A 20,539-nucleotide genomic window follows, 5' to 3' on the forward strand; every position below is an offset into this window, starting at 1 on the left:
GACGGGGTCTCGCTCTTGCTCAGGCTGGTCTCGAACTCCTGACCTTGAGGGATCCACCCGCCTTGGCCTCCCAGAGTGCTAGGATTACAGGCGTGAGCCACCGCGCCCGGCCAGTTGTGTGCTTGTTAACTACTCCTGGGTGTCTTCTTGGGTCACATAGTGTGCGCTCAAATACATTAGTTGGGAGGATTTTTTATTATTGATATGTGGTTTCAGTTATAATTACTTAAAAATCTATAAAATATTTTCTTATTTTCTTTTAGGAGCTTACTCCACAGGAGCAATCTGTAGATAATCTGAGTTGTTGATGGTACGAATCCTATTACGAGCCGACAGAGACTGACAACAGCGATGTTCTGAGGCCTGGCTGTCTGCTCGACCAACAGATTTCATCGGCTAGGGTTTTCTGTTGTGTTTAGGGTTGTGGGGCAAGTGTCCAAGCTCTCAGTGTTGGGGCAGGTAAAGTACCAATACTGTTACACAGTGGCAACAACATTTTAACTTAGTAAGTTTGTATTTTCTATTTCTAAGGAAATAGAAAATTAGTTATAAAGAAACTGATATAAAGTAGTCTTCGTATTTATTTGACATACACTGCACCCTTCATATCAAAGGGGTTCCGTATCTGTGGTCTGCATCCTTGGATTTGACCAACGGCAGATTGAAAACATTGAGGGGAAACAATAAAAAAACAATTAAAAATACCAATTTTAAAAAAGCAATACAATATAACATCTATGTACATAGCATTTACGTGTTATCATGTATTATAAGTTTAGTACTTTAAAGATGGTTTGAAGGGTGTGGGAAGATGTGCATAGGTTGTATGCAGATACTATACCATTTTATGTAGGAGACTTAAGCATCTACAGATTTTTGTATTGGGGGTTCCTGAAACCAATCCCCTGAGGACACCGAGGGATATTTATATTCTAAATTTTAGCCCAAGGTTTTTAGATGAATGTTTAATCATCTGTTAAGAATTTAATTCTGAGTGGTCCTTTATTTTTACATTGGTTATTTTGTTAGTGCATATACATTGAAATTGTATATAATCTCTTTGATGAAAAATGAATTATATAAAGCAGAACTCTTCCTGCAGAAAGCCATCGCCAAGACAGCAGGTATTGGGCTTCTTTCTCAGCCTAGCACGAGTTCCACCAGCGCTCAGTGCTGGACGGACAGCAGCCGCATGCCCTTCTAGGCAAAGGCTGGTGCAAGCCCCTGAAACTGCATCTTTAGTAGAAATCTTCAGTGTTGTGTGAAAATTGACCCTCTTTTAAGATCTCTGTCAAATTTGCTGCAAATTTGTTGGTTTACCCAAGCAGAAAACTGTTTTCCTAAAAGTAAAATTTCTAGTGTGAATGAATAAACAGTTATAATCGATGTGGTTTAGTAACTATTCTGCCCTCTATGTTTCTAAAGAGCATAGTATCTACTTTTCATGTTACTTCTCTACATTTAAAGCCCACAATCTTTTTTTTTTTTTTTTTTTTGAGACAGAGTCTCACTGTGTTGCCCGGGCTAGAGTGCCGTGGCGTCATCTTAGCTCACAGCAACCTCAAACTCCTGGGATCAAGTGATCCTCCTGCCTCAGCCTCCCGAGTAGCTGGGACTACAGGCATGCGCCACCATGCCTGGCTAGTTTTTTCTATATATTTTTAGTTGTCCAATTAATTTCTTTCTCTTTTTAGTAGAGATGGGGTCTCGCTCTTGCTCAGGCTGGTTTCGAACTCCTGAGCTCAAACAATCCTCCCGCCTCGGCCTCCCAGAGAGCTGGGATTACAGGCGTGAGCCACCGCGCCCGGCCTAGCCCACAATCTTTTGAGGTCAGCATTGCCTCCAGCCCAGGTGACCAAAGAAGTGATGTGGTTCTAGCCTCAACGGCTTCTGCGTGGTGACCTGGGAGTGTGTGATGCAGTTTACAGGACGCAGAGGTCACTGTGAGGCAGTATCTACGGCCGGACAGGAAAGGGGGAAGTAACAACATTTAGAGGGAAGCAAAAAAACCAAACAAAAGGTTGCAAATAATTTTAAGTTTTGTGTGTTTTATATTTTTTAGATTTTCGTTTTATACCAGTCCTTCCCCTAGGATGGAACTTGGTGTAAAATCAGAGTCATCATTAGCATTTAAATGTGATTAAAGCTTGGGCAGCTTGGAAAAGAATTCTCAAGGTATATACTGTCTTTTTCAGGTTTCGTCATTGTCAACAAAAGTAAAAATTTCACGGACGTGATGCTTTAGTAATGTGTTAAAAAAGCGAGAGAGAGTAAAGAAGGACACCGTACAACTGTCACCTAGGTCAGTACTCTCTAAGTGTCTGTCACTGCTAATAATATCTCTGAAACTCAGTGGACTAAAAACAGGGCCCATTTTATATCTCACACCCTGTGGGTCAGGAGTCCAGGCGATCCTTCTCTCGCTTGGCGCCCAGGAGGGTTGCTCAGCACTCAGCCAACCGCAGTGAATACTGGCGTGGAGGGTGTGAGACAGCGTCTCTCCTGGGTGGCCCTGTGTGATCTCTCCAACAGGGTCACGCAGCCTAGGGCTCCAAGGTCCAGGATAGACTCGGGTCCTTTTGCAGGCGAGGCCCAAATGGACACAGCATCGAGTTCGCTGGGTTCGTGGGTAGGGCGGCTCAGCTCCAAGGGAGTGCCCGGGAACGTATGTGGCGTCTGAGCTGCCACACCAGTGTGTCGATCTTGATGTTCGGGTAGTGGTGTTACACCACTTGTGGGGCTAATTATTTCATATTTTTCACTACTGCCTGTCTTGTAAAGCTTCGTGCTAAGCACTTAAATAGCTAAATTATATATATTTGACTTCCTAGCTATGTAGTACTTAACTATTAAAAATGTTAGTACACAACTATTAAAATTTTCTTCAGGAACTACCTCAAATCATCTCAGACCACACTTTGGGAAACACTGGTCGGAAGGACTTAGTTTATGTGCAGCTCCACTTTTGTGGGTAGAAAATCGTTCTGTTGTGTCACTGCTTATAAGTTGACATTTGGGGGGGTGGTGCTCCCTCTTGGATGTTTTCGCTTGGCGGTTCGTTGGCCGTGACCTGACTGCGTTTCATCATTAGGTATGGATGATAAAGGCGACCCGAGCAATGAGGAGACACCTAAGGCTATCAAACCCACGAGCAAAGAGTTCAGGAAAACATGGGGTTTTCGAAGAACCACTATTGCGAAGCGGGAGGGTGCAGGTGACGCAGAGGCCGACCCTGTGGAGCCGCAGCAGCACAGCCTGTCCTTGAGGCGCAGCGGCCGGCAGCCCAAGCGCACGGAGCGGGTGGAGGAGTTCCTCACGACCGTTCGGCGCCGAGGAAGAAGGAGCATCCCTGTCTCCCTTGAGGACTCCAGCGAGCCAACGTCTTGTCCAGTCACAGATGCCGAAACCGCTTCGGAAGGGAGCGTAGAAAGCACTTCTGAGGGTAGAAGTGGTCCCAAGTCTGGCTCCACTCGTGGGAAGGAACGACCGGCCTCTTCAGAGAAAGCCAAAGGAGGTGATGATGAGGACACCACCTCTGATAGTGACAGTGACGGACTGACCTTGAAAGAGCTTCAGAATCGCCTTCGAAGAAAGCGAGAGCAGGAGCCCGCCGAGCGGCCCCCGAAAGGCATCCAGAACCGCCTGCGGAAGAAGCAGCGGGAGGAGGATCCCACAGAAACGGTGGATGTCCAGGCCGGCGGCGCTGTCGAGAGCGCACTGCCCAGCAAGCAGGAGCCCCGGGACGAGCAGGGGGCTGCGGGCCAGGCTGGGAATGGTGACAGTGAGGCAGAGGGGACAGTGGCCCAGGGAGTCAAGGAGGAAGAACGTGGGGACCCAGGCAAGCCTAAGCCTGAGTGTGAGGTGTACGACCCCAACGCCCTGTACTGCATCTGCCGCCAGCCTCACAACAACAGGTAGGTCACAGGGGCCCAGGTTTCTCAGAAGCCCGAGCAATGAAAGTAGACAATTTTCCATTTGCCTTGATTTGAAGAGTGACAAAGCTGGGCTGGATGAGTGAGTAAACTGACAACGACGAACAAGTCATTGTCGATAAAGAAGTGTGAGGAGGGGGTAAGGACCGCCTGGAGCTTCCTGGGGCTCCACTGTGGTAGCTGCCAGCCACACATGGCTGATTGCAGGCAGCATGGCAGTGTGAGATGAGACAGCCACGTGTGGTCAGTGGCTCTTGTGTAGACAGCACAGGGGAGAGCATCTGTTGTCCCAGGGACCTGTGTCAGAGAGCACTGCTCTAGACCGTTTCTCGAGAGGCCTAGCAGAGGGTCATGCGCACACCGTGAGTTGACCCTACTGCAGACATTTGGGCGACACAGAGCCTTTGCTGGGCTGGGTGCTGGTGGCACGATGGAGCCTCCGCTGGCTTGGCGGTGGGCAGAGGTATTGTTGCTGCTTTCTGGAGACGCACACTGAAGCTGTGTGGGGTGGAAAGCCTTAACGCCTGTAGTCCACTCTTACAAGGCTCTAGTCAAAAGAAGGATGAAGCAAATTTGGTTGAATGTTAATAAAATCAAGAGCATATGGGTGTTCTTTATTTTTGTTTAATTTTTCTGTATATTTGCATTTTCTCAGAATGTCAGAACCAACTTGATTTATTGTTGACAAGTATGCATTTAGCACTCACTTCTCGTTCCTGACACCACTGCTCTGTCATTTCAGGTTTATGATTTGCTGTGACCGGTGTGAGGAATGGTTTCATGGCGACTGTGTGGGCATTTCCGAGGCGCGAGGGAGGCTTTTGGAAAGGAATGGGGAAGATTATATCTGCCCCAACTGTACCATCCTGCAAGTGCAAGACGAGACTAACTCGGAAACCACAGATCAGCCAGAGACTAAGTTCAGGCCCGGAGATACCGACGGCACCGACTTCACAAGCATAGGGACGGTGGAGCAGAAGTCCAGTGAGGACCAGGGCATCAAGGGCAGAATTGAGAAGGCTGCACATCCGAGCGGCAAGAAGAAGCTTAAGATCTTCCAGCCTGTGAGTGTTCATCGTGGGCAGGCATTGAGGGCAACCTTGCGGATGGCAGACTTGCCCTGGGTAGGAAGGGCTTCCTGGGGCTGCACTGAGCTCCGTCTCCTGCCTCACCCCGTCTGCCTCCTGTATATTACCGACTTAGTTTTTGTAAATTAGCCTTCCGTCAGTATTCTTGCTGTCCGTGTGTGTTTTATGTACGTTACCAGATTGTCTTTGGGCTGTTGCAGTAACTATACCCCCCGCACCCTCTTCCAGCGGGTGACAAGCCCAGAGAGCTGGTCCCTGGGGTATTGGTGCACAGGGCACGGTTTCTCCACCTTGCGGCCCCGTCGACTGGCTTCTCCTCCCACCTGGCTGTGTGCTGCTCTGGGCCGAGATTCTCATCACCTTAGCTTCTGTTAGGAGAGCGTCTCGGGCTCCCAGAGTTCCCCTCCCGCCTCCTGCACTCTGGGCCTTCCATGGTCCTCGGGCCACGCGTGCCCTGGCCACCTGTCCACTGGCAGTTGTCAGGTGTACAGAGGCTTTGAGATTGCTGTGTCTAGAAGCATCTCTTGCACTGTGTCAGCCGCGAGGTGGAAGTGTGATGATTGGGCCCCTGAAATGAATGTGCTCTAGAAGTATTAGAGGGACTCAGTGGAAATACAGCGTTAGCTGTTGAGATCATTCTAATGTTTAGTCATTAAGAAATTAAAGGGTATGTAAATTAATGGGAAAAGTCATCAGTTTTTATGTCTTTGTTGTCCATGTGTGTGACATAAGCCTAAATTTTATTCTAAGTAAAACTTAGATACTATGGAGGAAAAACAATTATGTTAAATGTTTAATTTGAGAATAAGTTTTGCTCAAGTACATTTGAGGGACATGTTCGTGTGTGTTTAATAGTGGCCCTGGAACATACTTGAGTAGCTGTGAACAGAAGCGACCAAGTATACTTCTTTGGTTTGTCATTTCCTATTGCTGCAAAACAAATTACCACAGACTTGGCTTTAAACAGCAGCATTTATGGTCTCAGTTTCCATGGGAAGCCTGGACACGGCTTAGCGGGGCCTCTGCTCAGCATCTTGCCCGACTACAGTCGGGCACGGCTGGGTCTGGGACCTCCTCAGGCTCGGCGAGGGGCAGACTCCCTGCCAGAAGCCCTCGAGTGGCTCATCCGTAAGCCCCATGCAATTTTTGTGGCATACTTATACTGAAAAATGATTCATTGTTTACGTGAAACTGAAATTTGACTCGGTGTTCTTGTATTTTATTTGGCAACCTTGCCCAAGGTCCTAGCCATAGGTGGTCCTCTCCACACAGGGAAGCTTCAAAACCCATCCTGGAGTCTTCTCTCATCAGGAAAGGCCAGCCCCTCTGCTGAGAGTTTCCACCTGATTCAGACCCTTTTGATGCAGAATCAGCCTATTCTGGGCCTTATTTACATCTGCACAATCCCCGCACATTTGCCCTACAGCAGAACCTAATTGTGGGTGTGAAATCACACCCTGGTCACAGAGCACAGGGTCCAGAGTCCTTGGGGTCACCTTGGGGTTCTGCCACCACAGGAACCGTAAAATGGGAGTGCTCTGCAGAGAGGTAGATTCATGGCGCTTGAGCAGATGAAGATAAGTTTTTCTTCTGATTCAGAAATGGCCTGGTACTATAAATAGTGATTTTACAAAATGCTCTTAACTGCCAAAACTGGCGAGTACATCGTTTGAATTCTCCTCTTTTGTTCTGCAGGTTGTAGAGGCTCCTGGTGCCTCAAAGTGCATTGGCCCTGGGTGCTCCAGCGTGGCACAGCCTGACTCGGTTTACTGCAGTAATGACTGCATTCTTAAACATGCTGCAGCAACCATGAAATTTCTAAGTTCAGGTAAAGAACAAAAACCAAAACCTAAAGAAAAGATCAAGATAAAGCCAGAAAAGCTCAATCTACCAAAATGTAGTGTTCAGGTAAGTTGACCAAGTCCAGCTGTTTTTATTTGCTGACTGTGGGGACGGCCTGTTCAGACATAATGCAGAGAGTATCACTTTTCCTTTTGCCTTTCGCTTCTCACTTCTCCCACCAGTTTTCTTTCTCTCCCCTCCCATCAGCTGAGGGATTGGTTAACACAACTGAACAAAGCTGTGCAGGCAGCTGGCTGCTGCGTGGAGGGTTCCGTCTTTTTGAGAGGCTGGTGACCACCAGTGGGATTTATGTGGAAAGTGGCTCTCGGGGCAGTTGAAGGGTGTGTCCTGGGCAAGGCTGTGTGCTTCATTGAAGACCCAGCTCTCACAGTTGTCTCGTTTGCACGCTCCATGTGATTTTGGAAGAGTCCAGGGGTGTTCAGAGATCACACACTCTTGTCTTGGGCCCTTCCTTGGGCTCTATGTGGCTATGTCAATGGCCCCTGTCATGTTTGTGACGATGCATAAATTAGCACTATTTGGGGGGGGGAGGGTTCCTGATTATTTTCACATGCTTATTTAGCTTTTAGATGACTTAATTTTTAAGGCTGTGATAATCTTGAATCATAAAACTTCCAAAGAAGCAGTTGCTGCTGGGAGCAGCCTAGACCTTGCTGCCATCCCAGAATCACCAGGTTTCCAATTAAGAACACAGCAGGACCATTTGTGCACCCATCTTCTTGCCATGTTACTGTGCCCTGCTCCCCATCCCTCCGCCCATGTTGGGCACAGCCTCACACACAGACCTGTCCCCTTTGCTTCACTTGGTCTCATTGCCTCGCTCAAGGCAGCCTCATACCTCAGCAGGGTTACTGATGATTCTGTGTCAGGGACCTTAACACCACTCAAATACTTGAAATCCCAACTATTACCCAGGAATGCGAAGGGCCTGCGGGGTGTGCAAGTGTAGCCAGACTGCTGCTGAGCAGGCGCCGTGTGTAGGCTCGGGACGGGTGGGATCTCAAAGTGACCTTCATTGCGCAGTGAGAGGAGGTGGTGAACGTATGATTTCTGACCTTCTGAATGATTGGGATTGTATTGATTATCCAGGCAGGCATTAAAATCTCTGCTATGCACAAGAGACCAGCTCCAGAAAAGAAAGAAAACATGGTGAAGAAGGTGATGGTGGCCCTGTGCAGGAACGAAGCCCTGGGGAAGGAAGCCACCTGTGAGAGCAGCACGCCATCGTGGGCGAGCGATCACAATTACAATGCAGTGAAGCCGGAAAAGACTGCTGCTCCCTCGGCATCACTGTTGTGTAAATGTACGTATCACCCAGGGGGTGGCCTCCTGCCCCCCTCCCACTCTCTCTGGATAGCCCTCCCCCAGGCCGCCGAGGCCCGGGAGTCCCAGCTGTGCTCTGGCGCTGGTTGTGAGCACCGGCTGCACCGTCCGAGCTGGAAGCAAAGCCCGTGTCCACGACGCCTCCTGACCCCGTGCTTCTATCCCTGGTCCGTTGGGACTTTGTCACTGTTTTCAAAGAGCTGTACGAACCTCCTTGGCAAGTGTTCTACCTTGACAATTGAGTTCTCTAACCTTTGTTTTCATTATCAGGCCCTGGTAAGTGTGTGTATCACCTTCAAGTCTGATTGGGTGGATACACTGCCCAGCATTCAAAATTCATCACCGTCCAAACGCCAGTCAGTTTTATTACCCCGCGTAAACTTCAGGAGTTTTTCCACATTATCGACTTTCGGCACATAAAATCATCACTTCTTTTGTGTGCTGTGGGAATCTGTCTGCAAATTAGTATTGCATCTGATACTCAAGTGAGGTATGATTTTCAGGAGTTAAAAGTATTTATTTTTCACTGGACACAGGCATTTTTCGTGTCCAGTCCACATGCTGCACACCCACATGAGCACACGCTGGAGTTCTGAAAGCCCGTTGCTGCTGCGTAGTAGGTCCCGCGGTGAGTGAGGGCCACGTGCTTTCACACTTGAACGGTGCCCTCACCAAAGCTACAGTGTCCTGGGCTTTTGGTATCTGACTCTCCTCTTGAATATTTAGACTGTTAAAGGTCGTACCCTGCCCCAAATTTCAAATTGATGAAATGAAGGTATTTCAGATAGATCTTTGAAACCCCAGATTAGATCCTGCACCTTGAATCTGCTTGTTCTTGTTTCTCAGCCTAATGCTCCAAAGATAAGTTTTAGGGATTAAATTAGGTCCATAGGGTACATCTTCCTCTGCTATTTGCAGTTCCATTTTTATTTGTGCTATTTATAGTGCATTTTGTGCTTTTATAAAAAGCACCAAAAGGTTAAATAGCCCTAAATTCCAAGATTATAGAAGTGTGCCACAGTTTCCTTTGAGTGGTCCTCTTAACAGATCACCTGAGGAGGTGCTTGTGCAGGTAGCTGCTAGAGATGGTGTGGTTAAAAAAAAACACATAACTTCGTTTTGATAATGTTAACGGACGAAGAACTGAACAATGGAGTCACAAGGAAATGGAATTAACCACTTGCTCCATTATAATGAATCTCAATACACTTTAGGTTGTTTGAGCTAGGACTTTTATGGTAACAAATACTATGTCTCAAACATTCATCAAATTACAGCAGCTCTACAAAACAGCACTGTTACAGAGCTAACCTACTTAGAAATAAGCAGCCCCTGTCCGAGTGGGTAGGGAGTGCTTTGTGACCCTGCATTAAGTGCCTTAAGTCGGCTATAGGCACACGACGGGGAAAGGAAAACCAGGGTGTGACCAGAGTGCAGGTACCTGGGTGATAATTTCAGGTCAAATAATTTCTGTATGTTTCAACCAGAATCGGAAAGCTGTCCCTGAGACTCCACATTTGTGGAGTCTAGGGAGACTCGTGCATTGGGGCCGATGGGGGAACGATGGACTCTGATCCCTGAATTACTACCTCGCACCCCACTCTCGCTGAGGGCGACTCGGGACAGCAAGGAGGCTGCTGCGTCTTTGGGGTTTGCTTTGACCTTTCTCACCTCCGCCCTTCTTGTGACACATCAGCTCCTTATGGAAGCTGATACGCTTCAGGGACAGGAATTTGGGGCAGATTAATAACTGATTAACCTTTCCAGCACATCTACATCTCATCTCAAGATTAAAATTGATGGTTATTCTGAATTTACACATGACATAAGTAAGGGACACACTTTTGAGCTGGTCACCTCTGATCCTTTTCTGTTGTCCCAGAAATGTCACCTTTGCACAGGGTAGCTGGGAGGAGGGCAGGGACATCGGTGAGTGAAGCTACCCTGTCTCTCCCTCTCTCCCCAAAACATCTCTGCACCTCCTCCCAGGCAGGGTGGGGGGCACCGCACACTCGGCCCACCAGAATCTGCGCCCCAGATTTTCCTGGTGGGGTGGGATGTCGATTGAGGCTGGTGCCGGGTCTGTCTCCAGTGGGTTTTCTTGCGAGGTGACCCACGCTGCACCCAACGCGTGTGGCGAGAAGACCATGGAGGCTGCACTGCTGCCGCTCCCTGAGGTGCCAGCGTCCTCCTGCCCCTGCGCCGGGCTCCTGTCCAGCGGGCGGCCTCGCTGTGCACGGACGCTCTGCTGCTGCTCTAAGGAGGGAGCGCCACCCGGTAGAGTATCGTAGATCCTTCACGTCCTCACGTTCCTCCAGTTTGTTTATAGAAATTGTTTTTTAGGATTTCTGTACACTTTTCTTTAGCTTACGGAAACAGTTGGCGTTTTATTTATTTCTCCCTGGGGTCATGATGTTCCTTTTGTGTTTTTATATCCTTTTCCATATTTTTTCTTTTTATTTCCACTGTTGGTGCACCTCCTGTTATTGTCAAGGTATCAAGTGGGCTCAAAATTTTTTTCTAAAGTGTTTCTGATTTATTAGAATGTTGAAATGGAATTCTGGTATTTATAGGCACAATTCCTAGTATTTTGGACTCCCTAAATGGTTCTCTTATAAGTGACTTAAAACACTGGGGATCTGGACAGTTTTTGACCAGAAAACAGATTTCTACAGTTCATTTCATCTAGCTGCGGGAATTAAAGTGGAAAACCTTACCCACCTGTAAATCCCAATCCAGATGACTTATTACGCCTTGCCCAGGTAGAAGCCCTTCTCCTGGCTCATGTGCCTGCCACAGGTGGCGAAATGGATGGAGAACACAGATTTTCACCAGGATAACTCGTGGCCTGGGCTCCAGCAGCACTTTCACTGAACCCCTGAGAGGAGCAGTTTCATGTAATAAATGTGGGGGGGCTCTAGAGCCTCACTCGGGTCTGTAGGGGGGTGAGCGTCTCACCGGTTCCATCACCGTCTTACCTGTCTCATCCAGAGCTGCCGGTGGCAATAAAACGCCATTGGGAGTAACCAGACTTCGTACATCCAAACCAGTCTCCTCCCAATTAGAATATCAAAATTTGTACTGAGAAAGGATTTAGCTTGACAGCTGTTTTTTAATGTTGCTCATACATCTGGAATTTTCTTGGTTGTCAATAATAACATTCTTTGGTATTTAAAGTGTTTTACTCTCTATAAACTTTAAAAAGGAGCCTACTGTTCATGACATTAAATCGTGGAAAAGTTTTGCATCCATCTCTGTCAAGTTGAATCTGCAGGTGAAGTCCCCTCAGCACTGTCCTGTGGCATCCTCCAGTCTGCTCCTCAACTGTCCCTCTTGGGCTTCAGCCGCCTTGGGGAGGTGGGGTGAGGGGGTAGAAGTTTCTAGCAGGATGGTCCCGCTAAAGTCACCACCTCTTCAGTGACCTTCATATAACCCTGGAGCTGTGGATCTGCTCTAACACTCTTTAAAGATTAATACTCTAGGAAAGTCCCTTTGGTGGCATTATCTTGTCATAGCACGCAAGGGTCACCTCTGAAGATAAGCTGCAATGAGTCTTCCGGTACACGAGCTTCAGGTATATTCGTATGAAGTTGTAAAATACTTAACATTTTTGGTTTTTTTTGTTTGTTTCTGTTACACATCAACATGCACATAGTTATAGTCTTAGCTTCTAAAAATTAGAGAAGTAAACTTGGAAGATTGATGAGAATTTCTGCTGCTCTCATTTATATAAATGAAGGTTGGGGCAACTTTCATTTGCCAAGAACCTGGAGGAGTCCGACAGGAGGAACGTAAGGTAACCGGCTGCGCATACCTGCGCTGTGCTCTGCACGGTGCGCTCGGCTTTGGGGTGACCTGCCCAGTGTGACCCTTTGGGAGGGGGCAGCATGCGGGCGGGCACGTGGCTGTTCCGACATGCCCCTGCCGTGCTGGGTCAGGTAGTGAGCAGTGTAGGCACAGACGCTGTTGGTTGAAACATACCCTTACTCTCAGGTGTTCAGGGTGCCTGTCACTGGTTTGGGAGATCCCCTACGAGCAACAGCTCAGCTCCCAAATGAGTCCTGGGTTCGATAGGCAGGCACACACTTTATAGCTGGAATTGCAGTTGAGAGGGACACCCGTCTACGATGTGGTCCTCGTCACATTTCACTAGTGATCGAAGTATAATTCGTATTACCAACCCAACATGGATCAGGCTTTAATTTAGTTTTCAAAGTACCATATGTGGGACTGTCAAACCAAGGAAGGGTAATTTCCTCCAGGTATACAGCTGCTTTTTTGCAAGTTTTTTGAGAGTTCTACACCTCTCCATAAAGGTGAAGTTAACTCAGATACTGGACATAAGAAAAAAAATTAATCTAGGGAAGCTTTGCTTATCCCAAAACAGTACGGTTTGGTTGTGGACCTCTACAGAAATGTTGTAGTTGTAATGACCATCCCCTCTGAGGAGCATCGGTGATGTAGTCCGTGCTCGCTATTTGGGACTCACCCGTATTTTATAAAACAGGAAACCAAATCAGTAACTTACTATACTCTGAAAGGATGAGTCATTGGGAAATACTGAAGCATGTTGAGAGGAGCAAAAGCAGAGCATTTTCCCTTAAAACCACTGTCACGTTGATTCTTCATACTGGGAAAAATCTTAGTGAAGAAACAGTTGAACTGGGACTCCACAGAAAAATAGAACTTATGTCACCGTGCACAGTTTGCTTCCACAGTCCCCCACCTCGTCCCTTCAGGGTCCTAGTTTCCCGGTTCGTGGCGTAGAAAAGGTTCCTGCAGGCCCTGCAGCTGCATCTGACCGAAATTTGGGCACAGTGGGGAGTGGGTGGAGGCCAGGGTGCCTAGAAAGAGGGTCAGAAGACGGGTGCAACGGCGGGTGGTCTTCAGCAGTCCCTTTGCTCTGAGGGACCATCCAGCAAGGGCAGTCACCAGACGTGGGCGTCGGTGGGGTGGGGTGGAACTGCGCAGACATGGTTTCTTGCCCCATATTTTAATCCCTGTCCTGCAGCTCCATTTGGGCAGTTGCACAGGTTGTCTTCGCAGGAATGCATTAGCGCCCTTCCTCCGGGAGGCCTGCATTCCTGCCGCTCCCTTGAGACCCGCTAGTGCCACCCAGTGGCCACTATGTTGTAGTGCCACAGCCAGCCTTCCTGCCTGACAAGATGCCCAGTGTCTGCTTTGGGGAAATTAGCCAGTTAGCACTGCTGATTCCTGTGCACGACTGGAACCCAGACAACTTCCATTACAGAGAAATGGCCCGGCCCACTGGGCAGCTTTCCCTCCTGTAGCCACTCAGGTGCAGGCAGCTCCCTGAGGGCAGGGGAGACCCCTGTGCTGGGCAGAGACACCTCTGCCCCCGATGGACCACTGTGGCTTGGTGGGGCTGGGGCAGCCTCTTATCCCAGTGGTGCCGACGTTGCTTTTCTACGGTAGGGTTTTTTCCCGGTTGGGTACAGAGTTTCCCATGCCCTTCTGTAAGTTCATGCACAACATGATACAGTTAAAAGTGAACTTGGGTGAAGAAGATGCAAATTCAATCTTGGCACTACTCCAAAGAATGAGCTCATTGTCACTGCCCGAGTTTGACACCAGCAGCCCCTGGGACAATGGCTAGATAGGACTTGGGCGGTTTCAGAGTAGAAGGCCTAGTTTGTGTTACCAGACAAGTGAACTGGAGACAGGCTGTTGGGAGTCCACCAGTTTTAGGACATTTTACCAGTGATTTGTTCATTTACTTAATTATACCTATTATGTACTCTGGGTTTTTAAGTTTTTTTAGAGACAGGATCTTGCTCTGTTGGCCAGGCTGGAGTGCAGTGGTGCTGTCATCATAGCTCACTATAGCCTCAAACTCCTGGGCTCAAGCAGTCCTCCCACTTCAGCCTCCCACGTAGCTGGGACTACAGGGACACATCACCATGCCTGCCCAGGTAGTTTTTCTATTTTTTGTAGAGACTAGGTCTCTTGCTTAGGCTGGTCTCAATCTCCTGGGCTCAAGTGATCCTCCTGCCTGAGCCTCCCAAAGTTATTTATATACACTTTGAAGCACAGGTTGACTTTAAAAAAGCGGAAACAGTTTTCCAAAACAGCAGTTTAATAGTTAAGGAAAGCCACCCCCTGCTTTTTTTAATAGGTCACTTGATTCGCTGTTACCACTCTTTTTGGTAATAGGTGATGTTAGTCAAATGTATTAGGAATTCCCTAAAAATCTCTCGACTTGGGTTTCACCTGAATGAGGGAGAAATTACATCATTAGAAGTGTGGATCCTAAACATGGACATCTCGTTCTAATGCTTTCGATTTGGAGAAATGTAGTTAATATTGAAGTTAACACATACTTGTAACCCGAAACAAGGTAAGAGATGTCACTGAACATCTACTTCAGGTCATGTCACACAGGTGTCCTGTGTGCTACATTCAAGGCGTTCTGTTGAGGTTTCTGTAAACACCTTAGGCCAGCTCTTTAGAGTTATTTAAACATGCAGTATTACAATACTCTTGGCCAAGTTTCTAGTTGCAGTGTCTAAACGGGTTTCAGGTTTCAGTGTTCCTGACAGGTTCATTCTTTTTATGACCACCAGATGTCGGTTTCCTGGCAGGTGAAAAAAGTGACACCTCTATAGACCAGTGGTTGGTTCGTTGTGCCCCTGCCCAATGTCAAAATCCTTTTGACGTTTTCCTGTAGCTCTAAAACTTCGTCCTTTCCCTGCCCCTCCCCTCTCATGTCCTCCACTAAGAAAAGTGGCCTCTGCTGATTTTATTTAACCTAAACTCCAGCAATCCTTCAAGTTAGATTCTGCAGACATTTTTAGCTAAGTCTGAGTTATCAAAAATAAATTAGGTATATGGGCTTGATGTGATGATTGCCACAAATGGGAAAGGCAGAGTTTCCTGGACAGTGAGACGCAGTCTCTGCCTTCGCCCCTAGTGAGTCCCTGTTTCCTCTCTTCTCAGATGCTGCCGTTGCTTATGGCATACTGTATTTTAAAAACCAGCTCCCAAAGGGATGAAGCATTCTGAGATGTGGCTGTGGGGCCCAGGAATGCCGGCCCAGACAGACCACCTTTGACAGGCGGTGGGGAGGGTGCTATGGGAAGGAATAGGGATTTGCCTTTTTAGTGAATTACCATTAAAATGATCGTTAGAGAACATATGGGAACTCTTCAAAGTTGGAATTGATGCCTGTTAACACTAATATGTGTCATCCAGAGCTTTGGATCCATGTAGTGCTGTTGTAAGTTTTGTAAGATTAAGGAATTTTATTTCTCCTGCAAAGTGGGGAAAACTCGCAGCCCCCAGGCTTTTAGGGACTTGGCCGTGGCCCTCTGCCAGCACGGCCAGGGCCGGCCTGACGAGTCAGGCCTTGTTTGTGGCTAGGTCTCAGCTTGTCCCCGAGCCTCACACCTCCCTGACGTGTTGGAGGCAGATAACAAGAATAATGAATGGCAGAGGAGCACTGTTGATTCCTTTGTAATCCCTGGACGAATCGGGGGGATTGCTGGAGCAGCTGTTGTGTGTCCCCGGGTAGATACGTGGAAGTTTCAGAGGCTTGCTGCTACATGGATGGCTGGAGCAGTCTTTACCGAGACTTTACCAAGAGGAGTTGTCTTCTCAGTCGGTGCCCTGTGCCTGAATCACCTGCCCTAGGTGGCCCACAGGCCTGGGGCCCACCTGGTCCCAGGCATTTCACTCCTTCGACCCACTACCTGGTGTCCTGCCACGTTCAGCCGTGGCCAAGACGAACGCTGTCCACAAGCACCCTGTTCTCTGACAAGGCACTATAGTGCTAACCTTTGAATGCTGATGGTCTAACAGGATTATAATGTAGTCAATTATTTGCTGGCATATAGAGGTTTTTGTGCGAGTTGAGGACTTTTGACTTTTTGTTTGGGCTTTTTACTACGATCCTTGTTTGGATTAAAAGCACTAATTTACTATCCCCTCCGCGTTACTGAATCACAACTCTCGGGTTGTGAATGGGAACATCTCTGTAACGGCATCCAACTCTCAATATGAAAATATGATTGATGTTACCTGCGTTGCAAATTTCCATCAGCTTTCCTTATTTTTAGTAGTGGTGGTGTCTCCAGCCAACTCGTCCAGAAGGACACGGTGTGTGACACAGACGCCAGCGCATTGCTGGCCTCCAAGAGCCCCTCAAGGGTTTGTGTGTGCATGTGGAGAGAACCTGTCTGTTACTTTCTTGAAAAGATTTAGAAATTCAAGTTTATTTTAAAAATTGCATTTGAATTCTTAATAGTGAAAGTGCTTTTCTAAATCTACCTTTTATTGAAAATGTGAAATTTGTCCTTTAGCTTTAAAGCTTAGCTAGTGATTAAATCAAGCCTTGGTAACTAGAGGTTGGTTATAGTGAAAGGTTTAATGTAACAGGATAATAAAGCATTTTTCTTTCTGAAATAAAGTACAGTCACTATCATAAATGCTGCTGACAACCTTAATTAGACTCCTCTGAATTTTAAGATTTTAAAAATCTTTTTCTCCAAATTTTCTTACTCGATAGCGCCTTCATGCATGTGTACAAGTTTAGGGGCGAGCTTTCGAAGTTGGGTGCAGCGCACACGTTGCCCTCCCCTCACTGCGTCACTCAGTGTGCCTGCCTTCTCCTTTGTAGCCACCAAGGAAGACAGGAGATCCGAGGAGAAATTGGCGGCTGCGGCAACCTCAAAGAAAACAGCCCCTCCTGGCTCCGCGGTGGGCAAACAACCTCCACCTAGAAGTCTCCTTCCAAAGAAGTCTCCCTTCACTAACTTGGCAGCACCCAAACCAGCCATTAAAAAGTCACCCTCAGGTTTCAAGGGGACCATTCCCAAGAGGCCGTGGGCCACTCAGTCAGGTGGAGCTTCCGCTGCCAAACAGGCAGGACCGACGCCTGCTGCTGTGACAGCTGCTTCCAAAAAGTTACCTGGCTCTGCTGCTTTGGTCGGACCCATGAGGAAGCCAGTGGCAACCTCTGTTCCCATGGCATCTCCAGCCCCAGGACGCCTCGGGGCCACAAGTCCTGCCTCGTCACAGCCAAACTCACAAATTCGGCAAAACATAAGACGCTCCTTGAAGGAGATTTTGTGGAAAAGGTGGGCTGTTCTGCTTGGTATCTTCTCAGTTACAGTGGAAGATCTTCCATTTATGGTGTGATCATTTCAGCACTGCCCCAGGGTTTGAAAAATGTAATGTGTGCAAATGCAAGTGGTTTATGTAGTTCCTTTTTTATTCTGTTCAGAGTCAATGACAGCGACGACTTAATCATGACAGAAAACGAAGTGGGGAAAATTGCCCTCCATATTGAGAAGGAGATGTTTAACTTGTTCCAAGTTACAGATAACCGCTACAAGAGTAAATACCGCAGCATCATGTTCAACCTCAAGGACCCTAAAAATCAGGTGTGTGTGTGTGATCAGTGTACGTTGGCGTTTTCCTGACGCAGAAGTGAACTAACTTGCTATGTGGTTTCTGTGAGCTGAATTTTATGGTAATAAACCAAACCGCATTTTGAAACATTCATGTTCCTTCTGTGAAAGCTAAGAAACACCTTTATGCTCTGTGGGCCCCGTGTCACGGGTGTTGAGAGTATTTGTGGGCCTTTCCCCACCCCGACCGGGGCCCTGGCGGTGGTCTCACTGGCTCCCCAGGAGGTCCATTTTTTATTTCACTAGGTGAGTCTAAACATTGCTATAAAACTACAAGCCCATCGTTTAACTGGCTCCAAAACGAAGTTCAAATTCTTTATCCCAGTAGATGGGTGTGTCCATATTCTGGCTTCAGACAACTTTTTCTGCCTTATTTTCTTCACATTCCTCGTCAGCTGAGCCAGCCTGACGGCTGGGGCTCTTCAGAGCAGCGGTGAGGACGACCCTGCAGGCGCTGCCGTTCGCGTGGGGGCTGCTCGGCAGCTCAGCCTCCCCGTGGCTGCAGGGTGGGTGGTGCTGCCGCCACATGATGCAGACAGGAACTGCTGGGAAGGGGCCTGCCTGGCAGGGCCTCTCCTGCCACCAAGCCACAGTCTTCTGGCGTCTCTGTCGGCCTCTGAACTCTACCTCAGTTTTAGATTGGGATTCACATGCTCTGCGTCTCGCCGTGCTTAACAGCCCACTAGCAGAAGTGCTCTCTTCCCGCCTTCATTCCAGATACTACCTGTTTGTCTCGTGTACACGCTTCTGTTTTTCCTGAAGAGAGGTGGGGGCTGTTGGCAGAATCGGTGCAGCACAGGCCTGGAAAGCAGCTGCTTGACCTTAGCACTGACGCTTCCCGGGCCCCCCGTTCGCTCCCAGCTGGGGTGGCCTGGCACAGAACCCCACAGGCCGTGTGGGGGCTGGACGAGGCCACGTCCCTGGCACATGCTGCGTGCAGTTGAGTGCTTGGGTCGTCACGTGGCCATCGACCCTCTGGGCAGGACTTCTGTGCTGCTCTGTTTTTTCCGTATTCGCTCCAAATTAACAGATACTCAAGTGGTTTTTGAACAAGTGAATGAAAGATGTTTGTTTATAGGGACTCTTCCATCGTGTTCTTCGTGAAGAAATCTCTTTGGCAAAACTTGTGAGAATGAAGCCAGAAGAACTCGTATCTAAAGAGCTTTCCACGTGGAAAGAGAGACCAGCGAAGTCTGTGAGTACTTATGGAAAGCGCCTGCCTGAGGCACTGGAGACCTGATTTTCCAGAAGTAAACTCAGACTGCACGCATGATGTTTTCCCCCGAGAAAAGAAGGTTTAAAGCTTCGGTGTTGCCTCTTTCCTTTCAGGTAATGGAGTCCAGGACGAAACTGCACAGTGAAAGCAAGAAGACGGCCGCCAGGCAGGAGCCCATCCCTGACATGGAGGACTCCCCGCCAGTGTCGGATTCAGACGTGAGCATTTGGGAGTCTCAGTGTTAAGAACAGACTGAAATTAGTCCGTTCCAACTATTTTTATGTGTCTTAAATTATTGGAAAGACACTGAGCCTGTTACAAGTATATATAATTCTATTATTTCTCAAGTACTTGTATTCAGTGATTTATTTTTTTTTAATAAAGAGACAGAGTCTTGTTCTGTCACCCAGGCTGGAGCGCAGCGGTGTCATGAGAGTTGACCGCAGCCTCGAACTCCTGGGCTCAAGGGACCTCCTACCTCAGCCTCATGAGTACCTGGGACTACAGGCGCCACCACCGTGTCTGGCTTAATGGTCCCTTTCTTCCCAGTGGTTCTTAATGACATGAGACTTTTTCTTTTTACGTGTGCTGTTAATTTGGAGATAGATTTGGAAAGAAATAACCTACGCTTTTTTTTTTTTTTTTACTTTTAGGAACAGCAGGAATCGGTCCGAGCTATCCCTGAGAAAAACACTGCGCCTCTCCTCGACGTCTTCAGCAGTATGTTGAAAGACACAACAAGTCAACACCGGGCACATCTTTTTGATCTCAACTGTAAAATTTGTACAGGTGAGCACATTTTGGTGGATGAAACTTTGAGGATGAAACTAAACTTGATTTTGTTTAAAATCACTAATCCTGCTAAAAGCAACTGTACTTGACCCAGGTTTGAACAGAAAAAAAAGATTGAGGTGATTTCCTGGAGTCCATAAAGTTACCCCTACCTTCATAGTGTTGCTTTTGGTTCTGGTAAGAGATTGCCTACTCGTGAGCAAGCTGGGCTCTTGAACGTGTCAGATTTCTCAGGACGTCTCCCCTCGTGTTCTTCAGGTCAGGTTCCATCATCAGAAGATGAACCAGCACCAAAGAAACAAAAACTGTCAGCTTCAACTAAAAAGGAAGACTTAAAACCCAAGTATGACAGCTCTCCAGCCGATGCCGTGCCCGCCTCAGCCGATGAGGTGATACTGGAAGCTCTGCCGGAAGATGCTTCCCAGCCAGACCTGGAAAGTGCTTCTCATCCGAACACGGGGCGACAGTATTTCCCTGGGCCTCCTGGAGACAGCCACCCCGAGCCCTCCCTGCTGGAGGACCTCGCCCCCTGCCCAGCCTCCTGTGGGGGCGGGGTGGTCACCACTGTCACGGTGTCTGGCCGGGACCCCAGGACTGCTCCAGGCAGCTCATGCACAGGGCCACCCTCCACAGCAGCCCACGCGGATGGCACCCACACGGGAGAAACCAGAGCAGACGTGCCGAAGCCTGCCGTGACTTCCGTGATGGTGCCCAAGTCCATACTGGCCAAGCCATCCTCGTCCCCGGACCCAAGACACTTGTCAGTTTCACCATCACCAGGCCTCAGGTGTGTCTAAAAGAGCAGAACATTTTATCTTTTAGATTACAAAAGAAAAGGTAATTGGTGATTAAATAGTTCAACTCTGAAATTTACCCCAAAATGTAACTTTTTGGTAT

The 20,539-nt window shown here is 48.0% G+C and overlaps 1 protein-coding gene across 3 annotated transcripts in view; it reads left to right on the forward strand.

Moving 5' to 3' along the window:
* Positions 1–20,539, forward strand: part of DIDO1 (death inducer-obliterator 1) — a 55,529-nt gene that overhangs the window by 20,269 nt on the left and 14,721 nt on the right. For all 3 annotated transcript variants that reach the window (XM_012654635.1, XM_012654633.1, XM_012654634.1), the window contains exons 2-13: positions 264–459; positions 2,196–2,302; positions 3,092–3,914; positions 4,675–4,996; positions 6,716–6,928; positions 7,973–8,186; positions 16,842–17,301; positions 17,448–17,607; positions 18,713–18,829; positions 18,964–19,068; positions 19,504–19,639; positions 19,901–20,429. In XM_012654635.1, coding sequence (XP_012510089.1) covers positions 3,094–3,914; positions 4,675–4,996; positions 6,716–6,928; positions 7,973–8,186; positions 16,842–17,301; positions 17,448–17,607; positions 18,713–18,829; positions 18,964–19,068; positions 19,504–19,639; positions 19,901–20,429 — 3,077 coding nt within the window. In that variant the 5' untranslated portion in view covers positions 264–459; positions 2,196–2,302; positions 3,092–3,093. The remainder of the gene's footprint in view (positions 1–263; positions 460–2,195; positions 2,303–3,091; positions 3,915–4,674; positions 4,997–6,715; positions 6,929–7,972; positions 8,187–16,841; positions 17,302–17,447; positions 17,608–18,712; positions 18,830–18,963; positions 19,069–19,503; positions 19,640–19,900; positions 20,430–20,539) is intronic.

This window comes from Propithecus coquereli, unplaced genomic scaffold (assembly GCF_000956105.1).
Source record: "Propithecus coquereli isolate 6110/MARCELLA unplaced genomic scaffold, Pcoq_1.0 Scaffold442, whole genome shotgun sequence".
Lineage (NCBI taxonomy): Eukaryota > Metazoa > Chordata > Mammalia > Primates > Indriidae > Propithecus > Propithecus coquereli.